Genomic DNA, 20,761 nt, shown 5'->3' with positions numbered 1-20,761 from the left:
CACAACAGCAGCTGGGAAAGAGGAGGGGAAAATATGTGAGAGAAACAACACTGCTGATACCGGGGTCAGTGCAGAAGGAGGGGGAGGAGATGCTCCGGGAGCCAGAGCTGAGATTCCTCTGCAGCATATGGAGAAGACCATGGTGAGGAAGCTGTGCCCCTGCTGCCCACAGAGCTCCCCAGTGGAGCAAATATCCACCTGCAGCCTGTGGAGGACCCCATGCCAGAGCAGGTGGGTGCCTGAAGGAGGATGTGACCCATGTGAAGCCCACACCAGAGCAGGCTCATGGCAGGAATTGTGAACTCTTGGAGAGGTGCCCACGCTGGAGCAGGTTTGCTGGCAGCACTGTCTGTTCCTGAAGGACAGCATCCTGTGGGAGGGATCCACTCTGGAGCAGTTTGTGAAGAACTGTAGCCAGTGGGAAGAACTTGCATTGGAGCAGTTTGTAGAGGACTGTCTCCCGTGGGAGACTGCACAGTGGAGCAGGGGAAGATGTGAGGAATCCTCCCACTGCGGAGGAAGCAGCAGCAGAAACAACATGTGATGAACTGACTACAGCCCCCATTCCCCTGCTGCTGCAGGGGAGGAGGTAGAGAATTTGGGAGTGAAGATGACCCTGAGAAGAAGGGAGGGGCTGGGGGATGTGTTTTAAGATTTATTACTAGTTATCCTCCTCTGATTTGACTGGTAATAAATTCAGTTGATTTTCCCAAGTCAGGTCTGTTTTGCCTGTGACAGTAACTCATGAGTGATATCTCCCTGTCCTTATCTCGACCCATGAGCTTTTCAGTGTATTTTCCCTCCCCTGTCCAGCTGAGCAAGCTGAAGTAATTTCATCTCTTGAGGTTACATTTAGGTAAATTTCCAGAGAATTGATGCTCTCAGAGACATGCAGTGGCGCTTACACTGATTACTCTAGCACATTCTTCGTACTTGTATCTAAGGAGAAGTATTTAAGGAATTTGGTTAGCAGGCTTTGTTCTTACAAATATTTTTGCCTGGAGACACCATCGTTGTATTTGTGTATTCTATCATTTCAGTGTCGCTCGTGAACTCAGTTTAATTAGATTTTTTTAAAAACCTCAACTCGTTACAAAATTCTTTTTCCGCATTTTGGCAATAGTAGAATTAGAGCACAGTGCTGGGTTTCAGGGCTCCTACGCAAAGCCAAAATCCCACTTGCAGTAGGTGCTGCATTCAGCTCTTCCTTTTCATTTTTTTTTTTAAATTGCAGGAGTTTTTAGATATATAGATATAGATAGATAGATAGATAGATGTATATGTCTATACATATATCTTTATATATCTTCTTTTCTGCAAACTTCATAGAAAACAGCAATTTTCTCTACTGAGGGTACTCTAAAAATGTGTGTGTAATAGAAGGCCTGCAGAAGTAAAGGTACAGCCTATTTCTCAGTGGCAAGAATAGAAACACCTTAAAAGGGAGCTGTACTTAAACTTCAGTTCTTTTCGGTTCATGAATCAGCCCAATGAATATTAAGACACTAGGATATTAAACCTAAAGAAGGACATGGAAAATAGCAATCTTTAACAAATAAGTGCTTATGTATTGTGTTATCTAGTGTGTGGCTCTAGCATTTCAGCCTTCAAAATTATTGTGAGCATGCCACGTGTAACTACTGCACCACGTTTTTTTAAATGTACAGTTTCCTTTGATAATCACATCAAAGCATGATGACTTTCTTGTTTTGCTACTTTTAAAGATCTGATCTTCAAGTGCAAACCACATCAGAACATTGTGATGTCAATAAAATGAGATGTATTCACAAACTTTTCTTGGAAATGTGGCAAAAGAAAATATTCAAGAACTTCTCTTAGGGGTCTTTTTTCCTTTAATTTTACGCAGACTAGATTAAATACATTTTTTTAATGTGTCAGCCAACAGCAGCAGGTTACAGAGGAGATGATCTTGCATTCTGGGAGGACCGTTTATACTTTTTATTACCAGCCATATGTTGAGTTTTTCCTAAGTTCAGTTTGTGACCTCTAGAGTGTACTTTCTCCTGCCTGTTAATTGTCACTTTTGTCCTTCAACTGGTTACTTATTCCATGTTGTCTTTTATACTTTTCCTGCAATCTGGCAGTGTCTAGTTAAAAACATCCTAACCTTTTCTCTATTGCCTTAGAGGCCAAAGAAATATTTATATAAATGACTTAGGCTTCAAAATAATCTAGAAGCCACTGCTCACACAGATTTTGGAGTCAGTTTTGGAATTTTAAATAGAAAAGTGTAAAAGAGTGGCAGAGAATCCAAAAGAAGTGCAAAGCATAAAATGGTGTGGTTTATTTTAATTAAAGCTTTTCAAATCACTGCATGGTGCCAAATACTCAGCTCTTCAATACATATCTGACTGTGGAGCTTGTCTTGTGAAAGTTGGTCATTCGTGGGGGCCTCCATATCTGCTTTTGGGAAAGAAATACACAGTTCCATGTTCTGGGAGAGGACCCTACGCACACATTTCTTAAGTCTTGGTGGGAAAGATGAAGGAGGATCTTAATGTGATGAAGGCCAGAGCCTTACTTTTACCCACAAAAAGAGGTTCCCTAAAGCAGAACACGTTAGCAAGCGGTTTTTGGTTGTCAGGAGATGATCATGTGTTACAGACTTGGGGATAGGACAGGAGGTTGATGAAGAGTTGGCTGAAAGGCTTTTCAGAATATGCTGCTTATTAACGGGAAGAGCTTTCACAACGTGGAATGACCCATGTTTAGCAGTAGCTGCATATATAATTATGCTGCCACTCAAATGCCTGAGGGGTTCATTTAATTACCGTTGATTCGTAGTCTCAAAGGAACTGAGAGTTCAGCTTAAAGCTCGGAGTTATAGGTGTTGGGAGGGCTGTGCTCTATTTTCAGTTTGACTAATGAATTCTTAGAAGAAAAGCATCTTTCTGAGACACTCAGGAATGGGTCCGATGCTTTTGCAGTATATAACTGACATTAAAATAGCTATATTTTTTATGCTAGTAGGTTAAATATAATATTCCAAAATATTTTATTTTAATAAATGTCTGTATGCTAATGTGAAAAAAACTAAAACTCCAGTAAAACCCTGCACAAAATCATAGAGTCAAAGTTAAATTTCTTGGTGTAACAATAGGGAGAGCGTTCCAAGGTTTCCTTAATCACTCTAGAACTAGGTATGTTAGTTTGGTTTGGTTAAGATTGCTTGACTTCTCTAGGAAATGGGGCAACACATCTCAGGAAAGCTGATGACCTGTGCTGTGGTGACAGCACATCTGGTGAATGCAGTAATCAAATATTAGCCTATCTGTAGGAACATAAAGTGTGAAATACGTAATTTTTACTTGCATAGTAATTTATGTGTAATATTTCCACAGGACCAAAGAGCATAATAAGTACTTTACAGCTAAGAATGGAACAGATAGATACACACTGGTTTCTAAGGCCACAGTTGAATAACAGTGCATCTGTAGGAGTCCTGAAACCAGTCTTGCACGTGACTTTGAGAAGACATTTTACGTTTCTCTTCAGTCTCTATGGTGGTGTATTTTTTTATTCCAACAGTGGATCTCCTGAGTCTGTCTGCTGCATGTGATGCCTTGGACCAGCACAACCTCAAACAAAACGACCAGCCAATGGATATTCTGCAGATCATTAACTGCCTGACCACCATTTATGATCGACTGGAGCAAGAGCACAATAACCTGGTCAACGTTCCCCTTTGCGTGGACATGTGCCTCAACTGGCTTCTGAATGTCTACGACACGTATGTATGGGGGGCTCAGGACATGGGAAAGCTCCAGGAGCTTTCCCAGTAGCAGAAGGGGAGGGGGAAGGTGTAACGAGCTGTCTGCCTCATTACAGCATGGGTGGCTTGGAGCTGAAAAAAAGAGTAGTTGAAGTGAAAGTTTAATAAACCTAATGGTTTAATGGCTGCATTTAGCTGAATCTGTACAGCCCTTGGTTAGGCTTACAATCCTAGATTTATTAAGCTAAGCAATGAGAGAGCTGGAAAACAGAACTTTTTAAGCAGATTTTTGCATTCAGACCAATTCTGTGACTGTGTGTCTGTCCACAGTAAGTCATGGCTTTAATTGGTCTTTTAATTTATTTTGATAAAGAAGTTCAAGAGAATTATCAAGAAGCAACAGAATGAACACCATATAAACTCTTGCCTGTCTGTACCTCTGGATGTTAAACGTTTTCAAATATGTCAGTTTTCTGTAGCTTTCAATCTGTCATTCTTTTTCAAAGATGGAAGAGGTTCATTATCTTGTCTAATGTGCTTACAACCCTTAGCTGTAAGAAGATTTGAGAAATACTTAATTCAAAATTTAATTTTAAAAAGTGTACCATAAGTATAAATACAACAGACTAAATATACCTGAAGAAAATTTATGAGTATTCCTTTTAAGTGGGTTAATGATGCTGCTCAAATTCCAACATATGTTTGTAAGCTCATTTAAGAATAAGCCATTATATTTGTATTTGTTGAATTTTATTTTAAAAAAGTCAGTGGAAGTATTTTATTTGTGTTTTTAAGGTTTTTATCAGCCACTCTCAACCAGACGTGCTCATTACTGTGGCAGAATAAACATTTGCCTATAGAATTAGAAGGTCATGGGACAACTACTGTATTTCCATTGACACTTTGAACCATACTGAAGGGCCATAACATTGTTCTTCCATCCACCCTTTATTACAGCAGTGAAGCTTCAGTGATTACCTGCAAAGAAAAGTAGAGATTTGTTCAGATCCTGTCTTTCTGCAGGATCACCTCCAATAAGTCGGTTGTTTGTGACATCCTTTGCAGCAGCTGCAGTATCCTGTGAAGTGGACTACCCAGATTACATTATATTTCTTGTAGCATACCAGTACTAGGGAATGGTGCTGTATTCATTCAAGAGCCAGGTTTTATTTCTTTAGTCTGCTTTGGCTTTCACAGAGCAGAGTTCTTAGTTACCATCAACCATAAATAACATACAAAGACTCCCAGTTAGTGAAAACAAAAGAGATATGCTGGATATTAATGGATATTAATCTGTATCAGTCACATTAGAGGCAGAGAGGGAACTAAAGGTCATTCCACAGGCTGGTCCTAAGCTGAACTGTCCAGTTTAGATTTGTCATGTCCAGTCTAGTTTTCTTTATGTTGCACTGTGCTGCAAGTACAACATTAGAAATTATAATTATCTGCTTCTAGACAATTCCCTAGGTATGCTAGGGAACTGCGTATTGCAGAGCACAATGAAACACAGAGGTGTTTTATGTGTGAGGAAAGCTTGTAGCTATTTTCCCAAAATTCAAGTTTGAATTACACTGGTAAGAGAGGTGACCTTGGGGTTACGTGTGTTTAGTTTTCATTGTAAGCTTAATAGGCAGAGATCAACCAAAGTGCACAGCGCTGCCGGAGACATTTAATTAAATGTACTGAATCTTTACTTTTCTTATAATTGAAAACTGTCGTTTGTAAAGATATTAATCAAATTCACAGTCAATGACTGATCTAATTATGGGTACAGCTCTGCAAATCCCGCATGTTTCGGATTTGTTTTAATTGATCAGTCACTCATGCTCATTTGCAGTAGCATGCTAAATTATTGGTTTGACTTGGGAGGAGAGGAGAGTGAACTGAACAACTCATGATTCGTACAAGTTTCAATTTAATTGCCTTGCAGAGCAATCATCATTCTATATTCTTCTCTTGTATAATTTTCATGAGCCTGGTATTCATCAGGAGGAGTTTCTCAGGGCACAGATGATAATTAATTTGGAAAATATTTGAGGGAGAGGAGTAAGAGGACCAGAGTATGGAAAGCATAGGTAAACTACAAATGCTTATTCGTGATGAAAAACACAAGATTCTTTAATAAAAAGTTGCAAATTCTAAATTTGGCTCTGTCCACTGGTTTCTGTCTGTACTTTTTATACGGTTTGCAGGGGAGATGTGTGGGTAAATGAGCACTGCTGGCTCCTCAGCGCCTTCATAGGATTTAAAATACCACATGCATCTTTACCTAGGGCGCAGCCTTATGCATGACCATGGCCTGCCTCTACATGATTTATCTTATTCCCAGTGGGGGTCTTACTGGTGATGCTTCAAAGCTGTTGAAAAGGCTCTGCTTCAAAAATGTTTGGTTTAGGCATTAGCTTCCTGTTTTGTGTAAGTCTTCGTTTGCAATAGATGTTACATATTTGAAATGCTATCAGAAACAAAAGTCTGGAGGGGAAGCTAGCAACTGGAAGTAAATTGAGTTAAAGCAGATGACTGAGAGAAGATGTGAAGGTTTGTCACTGCGTTGCCTGCAGCTCAGAGGAGGATGTTGTTCTCGCTGTCATATTAAAAAGCAGAAGTAGTAGCGTGGGCACGTTACAAGGCAGGAGTGAGCGTGAGGGGGAGGCTGACAGGCAGCAGGGGCTGATTGGAGTGTCCCGGCTCCTTGGCACTGCACAGGAGAGGTTTGAGTGCTGCGAGGAGGAGCGCAGAAACCACACCAAGGTGTTAATGGCATAACTGTACAGCCTGCCTGCCTTGCCATGATTTCTAGGCAAGCTTTTATCATTCACCTGAGCATATTACAAGTGTCTCTGTCGCTGCACACTGCTGGCAGAGGCTGCTTTTTCATGCTTGGCTCGCTGTTGCCTTTTCAGACAAGTCAGGGCAGGGCTGACAGACAGTAAGAAAGACTTTCTAAAAACGAGTGCTACATCAGATTTCTGGTGAAACTAAAGCTATATTGTCATTGGCAAAAGGGCTGGTGTGTTGTTCTGTCAGGGACCTCATCTCTGAGAATCACTCAGCAGCAGTTCATAGAGAAGCCTGTTAAAATAAGCATAGTGTAAAGACCCTTTATTCACTTTTTTCATAAAAAAAGGAGATGGGTAATTATTTCCAGTTGAGACTGCTTCTGGTAGAATTGATACAACAGCACAGTCCAGTTCAGCTGTGCCTGTGAAGCCACAGTAATGTGATTTTTTTTTCATTTCTAGCTTAACTAATAACCATCCAGCTTGAGTGTTCTCTGTGAGATTTAATTTATAAAGACTACAGTACTGAAGTGAACTTGGTTATCGTAAACAAATTATGACATGAATGGATTGTATTATCAACCAATGTTTCTTTTCCATTAGGGGTCGAACAGGAAGGATCCGTGTCTTATCTTTCAAAACTGGTGTTGTATCCCTTTGTAAAGCACACCTGGAAGATAAATATAGATGTAAGTTGATGTAATTACTTTATGTTTGTATTCCTGTTTTTTCCTCCTGTTTATTTCTTGAATAAACATTTAAATAGCATACAGAGACATTATTTTAGATATTGCAGATGCAAAGTGTGTTAACTTGTTTCACCTTGTACTTTTAAGTTATTTGCTCTCTGTAGTTTTAGGTAGTTTAACACAGTGGTTGCCAAACATTTTTATTCACACCCCTCCCAGTGAAAATAATTTTGAGCACGCACCTCCAATAGATGTATGTCTATTTATAAATTATGTACATGTACCACTGTACTAATATATTTTTGACATTATAAGACATACCAAAAGTAGAACATTAGAAAGGATGTGATAAAGATTAAATAAACACTATTTTGATAAAGATTAAATAAACACTATTTTGAAACTTTCAATTGAATCTATTAACTGTACAAAAAGTATTTCTTTACTGCATCCTAATGGATTGTCTTGAGCACTCCCTGAGGCACAAGAACCCCTTTGGAGACCACTGGTTGAGCACACCGTTGTACACAAAAATGCATGTCTACAGGACACTTGCATTACACTATTTTCAAATATATTAACTTTTTAAAATGATTCCCGCATAGTGGTCAGTCTTATTATGTACACTGTGTTTAAATGTAGTTGCTACCGTTAAATAAATAGATTTTAATAAATAAATTTAAGTAAATATTAAAGGTGTGCAGCTTTTGCGTATTTTAAGAGAAGAAATACTTGAAAAAATTCCACTTGCAGCCTTAGTTTTACCTGACAAATGAATCAGTTCACTAATGAGACTAGGATCCAGAAAAGAACTACTGATAAAAGTAGTTCTCAAGAGTAACTTTCTTGTTGAATTAACTGGTATCACTCATTCATGCACTTAAAAATACCACTGAAAACCCAACCTTTAGGGTTTGACCCAATACCATAGCACTTCTTCATCAGTTGTTATCATTTTATTCTCTACTAATGCAAGCTGCAGAACTCTAAAGAGAAAACAGACAGTACCAACAGCGGGGTCTGTGCATGACTGTGTGTAATTGGATCATATTTTAGGGCAATCACAATGAATGTCACAGTTTAGATTTCTAGATGTTTCATGTGGGTGTTAAGAAAAAGTATTCAGAAAATCTTTTAAGAAAATTACTCAGTACAGATACTTTTCAAAATGATATTTCATCGAAGGTTATCAAATTTTTAAAGGAAAACATCTATTCATAGTTTAGATTCTCCTGCACTGTGTGTGCATGGTAATGCATAACCTATTAAGTGCCCTATAACGTTGCTGAGGACACTTAATGTTTTAATGACAGGGAAATGGAAGCTGAATAGCTGTGGGAGAGGAAGGAATTGTGTCTGTCATGCTGTGGTCTGGCTTTGCCATCCATGCTGAGGTCATAGTGCAGTTGCCATTAGTATTGCTGCAAGTATGCAATGACTTGCACCCCTTACAATTTTTTGTCTCATTCGTGCAGCAGAGCTGCAGAGTTGGTTGTGCCGGAGCTCAAGTCTTAAGGCTTGCAGAGGTGATGGAAGGATTCATCTCAGAATTATTCATTATAAAACTAGACTTTGCAAGAGTGAAATTCATGTAATTAAAAGATAATCCTTTCTCTATCTGTTCCTTTATTCCTTTGGAAGAAAACAGGTCTCAAAGCAGTGCTAGGAAAGTCATCTCGAGTAGTACTGACGCACCTTTATAATTGTATCCCTGGTGTTGGGTGAAATATTAAAGTGACTCCAAAAAAAGACTATTATTTTATTCTAGTCTTATTTGGCTCTTCCTTTTTTTTTAAACTGTTGAAAAGTAAGGAGGATTTATTCAGGTAATATATTGTCAACAGAGATGTTGCCAAATAAATACTTCATTTAATGATAACCTGTATTTTTTTTTATTATGAATTCTGTAACCTCCTCAATATATACATGGTATAACTAATTCCCACCAAATTAAATTGAGCTTATGGTGGGATAATAATTCTGTCCTGTAAGGATTCTTTTCCAGAATGTTGCAGTAACAGAACATGGCTTCAAGTGACATTTAACTTCAGAAGCAAAAAATTAGTATGATAATAAAATTTCTGATGGATGGCAGGTTCTGTCGTACTGTAATTTTTTTATTTTATTTTAGAAATTCTCTTGAATTTAAAAATCATGATACATCAAAGTGAGCTCTTTTTTATCATTTTAACTCATCTGGAAGAGAAATGGATTCTCTGAGTTGTATGTTTATTGCTAAGACTTAAAAAGGTGCTCTATGTTGTATGAAATTATTTTATCGTTAAACATTATTTTTAAGACATCTGTGTTGTGGCATGAAGATCCTGCTGTTCAGTTAGCTCTGTTACAGAGTCACTGCATCCATTATCAGTAATGACACAGGTTCTGTGTTAGAGCGGCCTTTCTTCCCAGGTACAAGCCAGTAATGCTATTAAAAATTACCACTAGACTTCCATTTCACAGAGAACCCCCAGTGTTTTTGGGAAAAGCAGCAGCCAGATTGAGGTCATATTTGTACTCATGTCCACCAGGGCTGCTGACCGCACCTGCAGGCCTTGGAAACGATGCAAATCTGGGCTGTTTGCCGCATCCTGGTAGCGATGCTTGACCTCTGGTGTCCTTTTCCTTCCTCCAGACCTGTTCAAACAAGTGGCAAGTTCCACTGGCTTCTGTGACCAGCGCCGGCTGGGGCTGCTGCTGCACGACTCCATCCAGATCCCGCGGCAGCTGGGGGAGGTGGCCTCCTTCGGGGGCAGCAACATCGAGCCGAGCGTCAGAAGCTGCTTCCAGTTTGTAAGTTCGCGTTTTGCTCACTGTGAATTTTCCGATTGGTATTTTGTTCTGAGCTCTCCCGTACTTCTGAGGATTGAAATCTGGGATGAGGATTGGGGTACTGTGGGTCGTGTGATGATAGTGGCCATCAGTGCATTAAACTGTTCCATTCATGAGGGGTATTTGAATTATTTCAGGCAGCAGATAATTGTCATTGGGGCTTCTGTTGGAACTGAACCCTCCAAACAGTTTTAAGTCTTTGTTGCGGCAGCTCCTGGTTTTACAGTTTCCTATTGCCAGCAGTAGATAACTGTTTATTGCTGCCATGTGGGTGAACAGCAGTGGTTAATCTGAATTTTGGGCATGTACCTACCAGTGACAGCCAGGTGCCCAGGGGAGCAATAGGCGACTCCCTCCAGTGCTGTCTAGGGGCGAGGAGTGCTCGATGAGCTCCTTCCACTCCTTGAATGGATAATGCCAGTTTTTTAAAGAGTTCTGAAAGAATTCCTGTCCTGTCTGTTGAGGAATACACAGAAAACTGCAGGCTCTTTTCAAACTTGTAAATTATTTAATCTGGGGAGGAAGAGAGTTAAGGGAATTATTCATCCTTATCATAACTACCAGCAGAATGCACAAGATGAAGACAGCTGCTTAATGAAAAGGTAGAGGAGGGGAGGTAATGTATGGTCTGTGATTAACTCTAAATGCATCTTCTACATTACAATGGAAGAAAGCTCTTTTCCCATCTCCTCACTGTCCCTGAGGGATTTTTTTGTTTGCTTGGGGAAGGGGGGAGTTGTTGGCTTTTTTGCCTGCTGCTCAAGTTTCATTATGTAGTAGTTTCAGTTCTGTAGTAAGCAAAACACAGCAAGTGTTTTCAATGAATATTAATGCTTGGAAGTAGACTGCTTACACACAATGACTGTGAAAAGAATCTAATTCTAAGATCACCACAAACTTCAGTTGTGATGGGACATTTGCTTTCTGTATTTTTCACATTTCTTTTAACAGATTAATTCTACAGGATTCACATTTTACTGTTTCTGTCATTCATGTCTTGACCTTTTATTATTCTAATCTGTATTAGATGCCATTTTAGAATGAATGTTTTATAGGGCTGTGTCGTGGGTGGATAACCCATGCTCATAAACTGTGGACTGTAATGTTTATAGCTGTGTTAGACCTCGCTGGTACTTTCAAGCCTTGAGTTCCATGTTGGGCTTTCAATTGACACAAACACAAAATGATGCTGCACCAAATTCATGGTCAAAATTTTGTGCAAATGACCTTCCTCAGAAATTAGGACTCACTGGATTCTGTCGTTTTCCCAAGTGAATGTCAACAGCACTTTAGAACACTGTTGAAAAACTGATAAGGAAGGTGACCTCAGAATCTGGCAAAATCATAGGTTTTTTTGAAAGGGGGCTGCCATTCTCTGTGTTTATACTAGGAATAAAACAATAAAAATCATAGTGATGAAACACACCAAGCCTGTTTTTTTAAAGTAGGAAGAAGACTTTTGTGGATGGTCCTGTGCAGGGCTGGGAGTTGGACTCAGTGATTCTTGTGGGTCCATTCCAACTCAGCTTATTCTGTGGTTCTGGATTTTGTAATACCTGTTTATTTGAACAAAATGAGTTAGCAACATTGTCATTAGAAATGAAGACATGCCAGCAGGCTGAACGTTGTACCTTATCCAGCTGCTGGCATATTTGGGAATAGCCCAAGCACAGCTGGACACAACCTTTGGTATGCTCAGAAATCAGAACATCAGAAAACCTGAGGTTTCCTTCTCTTACCTGCACTGAAAAATAGATTTTCTTCTTACCTGCAATAAAAGGAATGTCATCCTCTCTTTTTTCCTCTGGATGAAGCTTCATTTTAACTCTCCAAGTGCAAAGGTGGTTTCCAACCTGGGCTGCAGCAGAACAGACAATCTTCTAGGAGGCACAGAAAAGGGGAGGGAGGTTGAGATGAGGAGGAGAAATAGAGTCCTGGGGAGAGGAGCAGAAATCCAAACATAGGGAAAGCCCTAATGAAGGCAAGGGAGAAGGAATTAAGGAGTGGAAAATAAGGACTCTTAGGGAATGACAGTAAGAACAGCAGTAAGAATAGAAGTGATAAATGAAAAGGCTGGGTAGAATGAGGCATGAAAGAAAGGAGCAGCCAGGAATGGAGATGGGGAAAGAGATAAGAACTTTCCTTGAGAAAGGGAGAAGGGGAACACAGAGACATCCTTTCCGTGTAGGATGGTGGGCACCAGGATCCACAGGCTGGGGGAAAGCACAGAAGTGCTGGTGGGGAGGAACACAGAGCAGCCCAGGAAATTGGCCTGGAAAAGCTGGCCTGCGAGGGAGTACTGCTGCTCCCAGCAGCCTGCCTTAACTGGAGCGAGAGTTGTGAGGGTTCATAGTTTACATTACTGCATGGGAACTAATTTAAGTCTTTCTTTGTACACCCACGTTGAGGAATGCTTTTTCTTTAGTTTTGTTTTTCTCTTCCCTTTTTTCTTCCTTCTTTCTGGTGATGATAAGCCAGCAATATAATTGCAGTCATGTCAGAGTTGCAACAATTGTGTGCTTCAGAAATGGTTCTCCCAGCTCCCTTAGGTTAGGTGCCCTGGCAATGGCCTTGTCTGTCTGCACAGCAGCAGGAAAAAAGGGGATGTTTACTGTTCCCAGTGATAACAAAGGAAATCTCTGCTGCTTTTTGAAGAGTGAGTCCTTGAGAATGAGGTTTGGGCAGGGAGGAGCCCAGCCCTGCACACCTCTGCTCCTGAGAATTGGGTCTCCTTCTCCCGAGGCTGCTGCTCCAGTCCTACTACCTCTCACCCCTCCCAGCACTGACTTGTGCTTTCCATAGCTTTTTTCATTTGTGGGACGGTGCTGGTAGAAGTTCTTGGGAGGGGAAGGATATCATGGGACTCACCTTTCCTATTTGGGGCAGGGGTATGTAATTTCTGCTTTGAGATTTTAAAGAAAAAATACTTTAAAGTTTAGAGAGCAAAGAGCTTAATCCAGTGACCACTCGAAGACTGTATCGTTCTGCTTAAGCTCTGAATGCATCAAAGCAATCTATAGATCCATGAAAAATTGAGTGAATTCAGTGTTGCTGCAGTGTGAAAGGACTTTCCTTTTAGTTCTCTGATGGGTACGTTTTTTAAGTAAACAGGATAGGGAAATGATATCGACTGAAGGACACATGGTTTTTAATCACAGTGGAAAATTATTAATATGCTTTCCTCATATAGTATAAACAGGACCTAGAAATTCACATCACTGCCTTGGATGAGTTACTGTGACATTGGGACTTTGAAGAAATGTGATGAGAGAGCAGAGTGCAGCTCAGATGAAATTGTCCCTTGCCATTTCTCAGTAAAATGTTGGATAGTTGTTTCTTGGTTATAAACTCCTTTAAGTATGCTTTCTTTCAAGGATACACTTGAATTAGAGTACTTGATTTTAAAAACTATAACAGATGAAGCTAAGGAGTAGTAAAATATGTGCAGTTAACTCGTACATGTATTTTAACCCTTGTTTCGCTTCATTTTGGTGAAGCAAAGTATTTTAATATTCTGTGTTGTCTCGTCTTCATCATTAGATTTGTACTTGACCACTGGTAAGGCAAGATCAGCCTGCTTTCTAAAACCACTGAAGTGTGTCCAAATCTGGTGTATTTACTCAGGCAAATAAAATCCAAAATAGAGCTGTTAGTCCTTTTAGGTGGCGTTTGGGTGTTACAAATCCTAGTCCAGGATCCTAAAAGTGACTTTGGCCATAAATGCTGTGATTTGAATTGGTTGGACAGTTGTTTCTTGAGGCATTGTTTATTGCTTTTATTTTTTGAGCAGTTAGGAAATACCAGTACTGTGTACAAATAACTATATATAGTTATATATACAAGTCTATATGGAAATAAGTTACAAGTGCAGTATTGCTGTTGAGGGGCTCGATCTCTTTTAAGAGATTCAGGCAGCCCTTGTTTCTATTCATAGGGTATTGCTTCTGCTTCTGGCTCTGACAAGAGAGAGCTGGCCAAAGGGAACTAGCAAATCCTTCCTCAAGCTGCTGTGCTGTAAATGTCATAAAACAGCAATGCTGGTTTCATTTCAGCAGGATTTTGTGAATCTGTGCCTGACTTTGGAGTCAGTCTTGAGGAGTCCTACAAGTGAACTGCTTTCAAGAGCTATTTTAAAATGGTTTAGGGGATGGGGATCAGGAAGATGGTGTTCAAGTGTGGATGATATAAAACTACACCAATTCAGTTCTGGGTTCATGTTCTTTTATTTTATTATTCTTTGCCACAACACTAAAAACACTGATTGGCGTAGTCAGTGCAATCCAGTGTAATTCAGGAGTGGAAGACGAGGGTGAACAGGGTTAGGTCTGGCTCTGGGGAGACAGGGTTGCTGTTACTGGCTGCTGTGCATTTTTAAACTTTAACAAGTCATAAGAATCCCATCCCTCAGTTTGGTTTGTCCAAGCCAATATTTGCTAATGTAAAGCTTTCCACCTGGGGTGAAAAACATCATTAAATTAACAATGTTAATTTATTTCTGGTCAATTTCCTACACTGCATAAACAGAGTATGTCTAATCAGAAATGTTATCTGAAATTTCTGCTGTATTATCTGACTCAGTCCAAAAACATACCACATTGTTCATGTAAAATTCCAACTGTATTTTGGAGCAAATTTCCTATTATGGGCAGATAAAGTTAATATAGCATAGAATATTTTTTCAACTACTAGCTGGAGGAAGAGGGAGGGAAGAACAAAAAACTCATCTCCCAAGTATTGCATAAAGATGCTAGTACCACCCAACTTCCTATTCCTCCATTGTTTCTGCAAAATAAATACTGAAAAACAGATGTCTGGAACATAATGAATTTGAATGTCCTCCATAACAAATTGTTACTTGTAAGCTGGAAAGGCCTTAATGAATTTTACTTTATGATTCACTCTGTTATTACCATAAAAATTGGGAGTTGCACAGAAATGTGTTCAAGAGAAGAACCATTAATATTCTTTACAGCTTGATCTTGTTGCTTCAGATATGAACTGTATGAATTCAGCCTTTTTCCCGTATGTAAAATCTTCAGCTGCTGCCTTACTGGATTTAGAGATTATTAAAAAATTGTAATAGCAGCTCGGGGAGCAGTCGAGAAGTGTCTGTCCTATAGTGTCTGACCCTGACCAGCTTTTCTCCACGTGGCTTTAAATCTCCATGTAATATAATTCAGAACCAGTTCTGATACATTTTAATGCACCTAATCTCTCTGAGCACAGGTTTTGTACAGCCGCCATACGGAGCTCTGGCTAGGCAGCTATTGGGACTGCTGGCAATTGACAGTGACTGTAAAATTAAAATAGATCTTTGGGTGTTACAGAAAGTCTTTCATTGCTGCAGCGTTTTCCCTGCAAATTTAAAGCAGCTACAAGTGGAGAGCAGTGCTTTGAGCGGCTCATTCTTATTCTGACTGCAGCTTGCACTGCAGCATTTCCATACACCTCATGTTTTTCTATTAGGAATGGTATATTAAGAGATCCTCTTAATTTTTTTTTTTTTTTTTTTTGAGGCTTAGAGGACCTCTGTATAGAAAGTGTAGTCTGCTAGGCAGGGTAATGGTTTGCCAGTGTAGTTGCTGGCTGAAGCTGGATCCCTGAGTGAGTCACAGAAAGCCTCTCCTCTGCCCCTTTATTGCCCTGCCTTCCAGCTGAAAATATAGATGGTCATATTTTATAAACATGCCTTTCACTTAGGAGTTCCAGAATTAATTTAATTCGACTGAATTCACTGATGTACTGTGGCAGAAGGCAGTATTCACTGTTCTGAACAAATTCTTTTGCCAGTGTTGTCTGGACTTTATTGTGCTTTTGATTTTCTCTTTTTATTTTGGGGGGAGCTTCCTAAATTCTGTAGCTACGTGAAAAAACAAGAGAACTAGGGTTTAATGCAGAAGTCTTCAGAAGTGTTTTGGTGTGTATTCCATTTAATGTAATCCTTTAGTGAATATCAAATTGTGAAGGACTTTATCTGAATAATTGTAGATATGCTCTGATTTGATGTTTTTACCCTAAACACCAAAAAAAGGATGTTAATGACTATACTAGAAGTCCATGTTTATGGATCCCAAATGTAGCCATAGGAGTCATTATATGGTTTCCCAAACTAGCATCTCAAGAAGGAAGCTCTGACCAAGAATCTTTGTTTCTAATGAAATACAGTATTGCAACAGTATTTTAAGTCAATTTTAATGCAATGCATTATTCAGGCATAATACAGGGTTTGTATTCTGTATCTTTTCTGTGAGTTTCTGTCTGGGAGACTGCATTTTTCTTAGCCTTCACATATTGATCAGTTAATTTGTTTGTCAAGGTTATAAACAGTGTTAGATTTAAAAGAAAACAAAAAACAAAACTATAACTGATTGGCTTTCCCTATAGCTCTCTGTCCTGCAGAACAGTTGTGATTTTCTTTATCAAAATTCATTGCTAGCATTTTTATATAAGGTTTTAAGGTTTCATTATTATTATTAATACTTAATTATTAATTAAATATATTTAATTATTATATATTAATATAATTATTAATATAAAAATATAATCATTCATTAAATATATAATTATTATTGTTATTTTATATATTCCTTATATAAGGAATAAGGTTTTAGCTAGGTTATACTAAACTCAGATTTCATGAGAAACTGGAAAAATAACTGAGAGCAAGCATAAAAATCCCCAGTACTCAATCCCATATTCATCTTGGTTCATGTACATGATACATTAATGCTTATTATTTATTTAAATGCTTCAAATAGATTTGGAGCCACAAAGGAAAACAGTCAGCCTTGTGAAGTTTAAAATATAAAAGACTGGCCCACTGAGAGCTGTATTTGAAAGCCTAGAGAAAAGGGAAAACAGAGGATTTAAATATATTCAGACCATAAATATTCTGTTGCTGTGGGTAGCATGGAAGGAAATGTCTCGAGGAATTGGAATTAGCATGTAGTGATGGTTTAGAGAAACAGAGCACGATGGTATCCTTCTTCATCACTTGGGCTGTTCCTTGTGCTGACACGTCCTCCCTTCTCCCACTCTCCCGTGAGCCCCTTGAGGTTTCCACCTGATCCATCACCTCGCTTTCAGCACTGAAACCATCTCCCAGGTTCTCTGATGACCAGTTTTGTGCAGGTTTAGTGACACCTTGCATGATGGAGAGCTGTTTCCTGTAAACACAGGCTCCGTCATTCCACTGTTTTCCTTTAAATCCCTTTTGATGCTCCTTGCCTTTGTTCTGCACTGTTCTTTGCAGTGTCCAGCCTGCTGGTGCAGCGTGACCTCTGCCCATGCACAGAGATCACTATTGTCCCCTGTTTTCTTGTGGGTTTTGTCTCTGTTTTCTTTTTCCATACTGTGGGTGCTCCGGGTAGGGACAATGTATCATTTTTTGGGGCGTGCATGGTGGGTGGCACAATGGGATATGGCTCAGTGGCTGAGCTGCCTTGAAGTTACCATGGAAGAGAAACCTGAAATGTCACACTGGTTGGGATGGGATGGGAAGGCAGCAGAGGAATGGGTTTGCTGTGAAGCATTCATAGGCTCTTCTGCTGTTGGCAGAGATGAGTGTGGGATGTAATGGAATATGAGGATTGTATTTTGTGGGACAGAACTGCATTGTGTTTGCAGTCAGTGATGGGAAATTTAAAGAAGATCTGGTGAGAAGAGGGGGTTTGAGGCATTTAAGGAGGCTGAGGGTTTACATGTTCAACAACAGGCTTGAGAGGGATTTGAGTTATTTTCTTACATGTGCATTATGAAGAAAGGTCAGTGTGATAATGAAGGATGTTAAGGAGAGAGGAATTTTGATCAAAAGATATGCAATTTTTAGGGCTCGGATAAAAGTTTTTAAAATAGGTGAGAAGCAGTGCTATGCAGGCTCAGATAAGAGAGACAGGGAATGTGAGATCAGGCATCAAAGGTGATCCTGTAAGTGGATGATTTTGTCTGTGACAAAGGATATGGTAGTGCTGTCTAATGTAATAGGGAATAAGAGAAAGAGAGATGTGAAATATTAATAATAGTTTTCAGTTCCTGGCTTGAAGGCAGGATCTTGGGGATTTTTTTTTTTATTTTATTTTTTTTAATGAGTAGTTGGACTGGGGGAAAAGCTGGTGTATATGCAGAGAAGAGATGTGGAGCTGACAAGAAGCAAAGAGCTTGAACAGTTTATTAGATGGTGAATAGACAGATCAGTTGTGCTCAGCCCCTGTCACTTTTCCCCTTGTGTTGCAGGCCAACAACAAACCAGAGATTGAAGCAGCCCTTTTCCTGGACTGGATGAGGCTGGAACCACAGTCCATGGTGTGGCTGCCTGTCCTGCACAGGGTAGCTGCTGCTGAGACCGCCAAGCACCAAGCCAAGTGTAACATCTGTAAGGAGTGCCCCATTATTGGATTCAGGTACGGACTTGCTCCCTTTCGGTCCCATGTGCTTCTGCTTTGTGGATCAAGAGCTCTGCCTGATGCCAGGCAAACCAGGAGCTTCATTTTATATGCCTTTTGTTCTTGGAAAAAATAATTATGATGGGGGCATGAGGGAGAGTGGCACCTAGACTGGGTACAGTGATGTGAGTCTTGAAGAGGACAAGTTAAGATATGGCCCTTCCTCTGCATCCCAGTCTCTCCATGCCTCAACAAAAGCATTGTTGGATTGCACAACCGACACAATTTGCCTTACATTCAGTGTGTCCTATGCGGTTCCATTTTCTGAATTGGATCCTAATGAATTCCTTTCTGTTATAGTATAAAGCAGGAAGTGCCTTGAAAATTCTCAGGCATGTAAAAGCTACATGTGCGTTTCTCAGCAAAAGAATGTTGGTGGAACATTAACCTGGAGTGGGGGAAATGTTGCTGGTCTATTTAAACATCTGGATTGACACTGTGGTTACTATGGCAATGAATAAGTCACTGTGTTGTAAAATGGCTGTGTGTTGGTGTGCCTGTTTAGAAGCCACTTAAGGGCTAAGTAAATACTCACTTTCAATTATGCCTAGACTTGTTTTATCACTTTGCTTCGAAATAGCTGCTTTGTACGGTTTCTGCCTTTTTTACACGCAGTCTTCTTTTACCATTGGCATTTCTCCTTCTATGTTATCGTGTTGTTTACAAAGAGCTTTCTGTAATTTTGTTTCCAAAACCCAGATAGATAACAGCAGCAAGCAGTGCTACACAAAAAAGCCATCATTTTGCCCTAACCTGGAAGCATATGAATGTTGCTTTTATGCATGTAGTGAGGCAGTGCTTTCTGCTATAGTTTCACAGCCACTGGGAAACGGGGGAAATAATGAAGGTTTTTATTGCTTTGTTTTGAATTGGAGGCTGTTGCTCTAATCATCTAAATTCTTTTCCTCCTGCTTTTATTCCCTGTGAATACCTTAACTGGGAAGTGATAAATATTACTGAGGAAGATCTATGGATTGGATGTGAGTAATTCAGTACATCCACAAAGTCTGATTTTCCCATTCCCAGATACGGTTTGTGAGCTACTGTATTACTTACACAGTTTTGTATAAACCAGCCAAAGACAAGTAGGTGGAAATGAAAAATGTGGCCCTTGGAAAAATCAAAGGATGGCAAGTGAATGGATAGTCTGTTGAAAGCACCGAGAACTTGGGAAGTGGACACTGGAGCTCTGTGTTGTGTCTAATTTTACTTGACTGATGTCATCTGTCTCTTAAATTTATATAACAAATCTATTATCATGATAGTAGAATCTGTCTGTCACAGATTTTTTTCTCAGTCTTTGCAGGTCATTGAAACCCTGTGTACACACTTGACAAAAAGATACTGTATTGGAAGGCTTTTAGAAAGCTAATACTGTGCACCCAGTTCATGTAAAACAATGTTCTTTTGAGGTCGTTGTGGCTGAGCTGCTTCATGTATTTGGAACAAGACAACCCTTATGCCTCTGGCTCTTTCAACCACTTCAGCACAGCAGATACAACAGTTAGCTGCCTCACAGAGCTGATGAGATTAAATGATGGCCCAAAAGTGCATTTGGAGTTTTGCATGGATGGAATGCTCTACAGGAAAATTGTTTTTATAGAGGTGTTAGGAAGGACATAAGGGGCTTGCCAGAGTGACTTACTGAGAGGGTATTACTTTCTTGATTTTTCCTCCTGGAGGTCATTCTGTTTTAAGAATCATGATGAAGAGCAAAAGATCTGAAGTTAGTGTTATAGAAATAAAAAGTATGGTGGTGTCTTTCCTATGTTACAGGTGAGTGAATGTGTAGAAATCTTCTCTTTTGCCCAGTATTAGAAATGTTTTTGAAGATTGAGATCTTTGACAAACATCTGAAGCAGCAGTACCTGTCCCTCAGGGCAGAGGAGTATTGCTGGGCATTGTACACCGTGTGACATCTCATGGAAGAGAATTTACTAACACAGAAAACTTGATGGGCTGATACGAAGCAGTCACATACAAGGCTCTGAAGCCGTGAATTTTCTTTTTATCCTCTTCTAGGTACAGAAGTTTAAAGCACTTTAACTATGACATCTGCCAAAGTTGCTTCTTCTCTGGCCGTGTTGCAAAAGGTCACAAAATGCACTATCCCATGGTGGAATACTGCACACCAGTAAGTAGCTGTTTTACTGACCCTTAACTGTCCCTTCTTACATAGAAAGGAAAAGCTTCTTTTCCTATATGCAAGGTAATGAAGCATTAGGATGCCTTTTCTTCCCTCCCCCATAATTAAATCTCGTTTTATATACTATACATGCCAGCAAT

At 39.6% G+C, this 20,761-nt stretch overlaps 1 protein-coding gene across 18 annotated transcripts in view; it reads left to right on the top strand.

Moving 5' to 3' along the window:
- Positions 1-20,761, top strand: part of DMD (dystrophin) — a 1,090,817-nt gene that overhangs the window by 1,026,702 nt on the left and 43,354 nt on the right. For all 18 annotated transcript variants that reach the window (XM_048288642.1, XM_048288670.1, XM_048288700.1 and 15 more), the window contains 5 exons: positions 3,550-3,751; positions 7,117-7,202; positions 9,838-9,995; positions 18,267-18,433; positions 20,498-20,609. In XM_048288642.1, coding sequence (XP_048144599.1) covers positions 3,550-3,751; positions 7,117-7,202; positions 9,838-9,995; positions 18,267-18,433; positions 20,498-20,609 — 725 coding nt within the window. The remainder of the gene's footprint in view (positions 1-3,549; positions 3,752-7,116; positions 7,203-9,837; positions 9,996-18,266; positions 18,434-20,497; positions 20,610-20,761) is intronic.

This window comes from Corvus hawaiiensis, chromosome 2 (assembly GCF_020740725.1).
Source record: "Corvus hawaiiensis isolate bCorHaw1 chromosome 2, bCorHaw1.pri.cur, whole genome shotgun sequence".
Classification (NCBI taxonomy): domain Eukaryota; kingdom Metazoa; phylum Chordata; class Aves; order Passeriformes; family Corvidae; genus Corvus; species Corvus hawaiiensis.
This window is presented reverse-complemented; position numbering and strand designations above follow the sequence as displayed.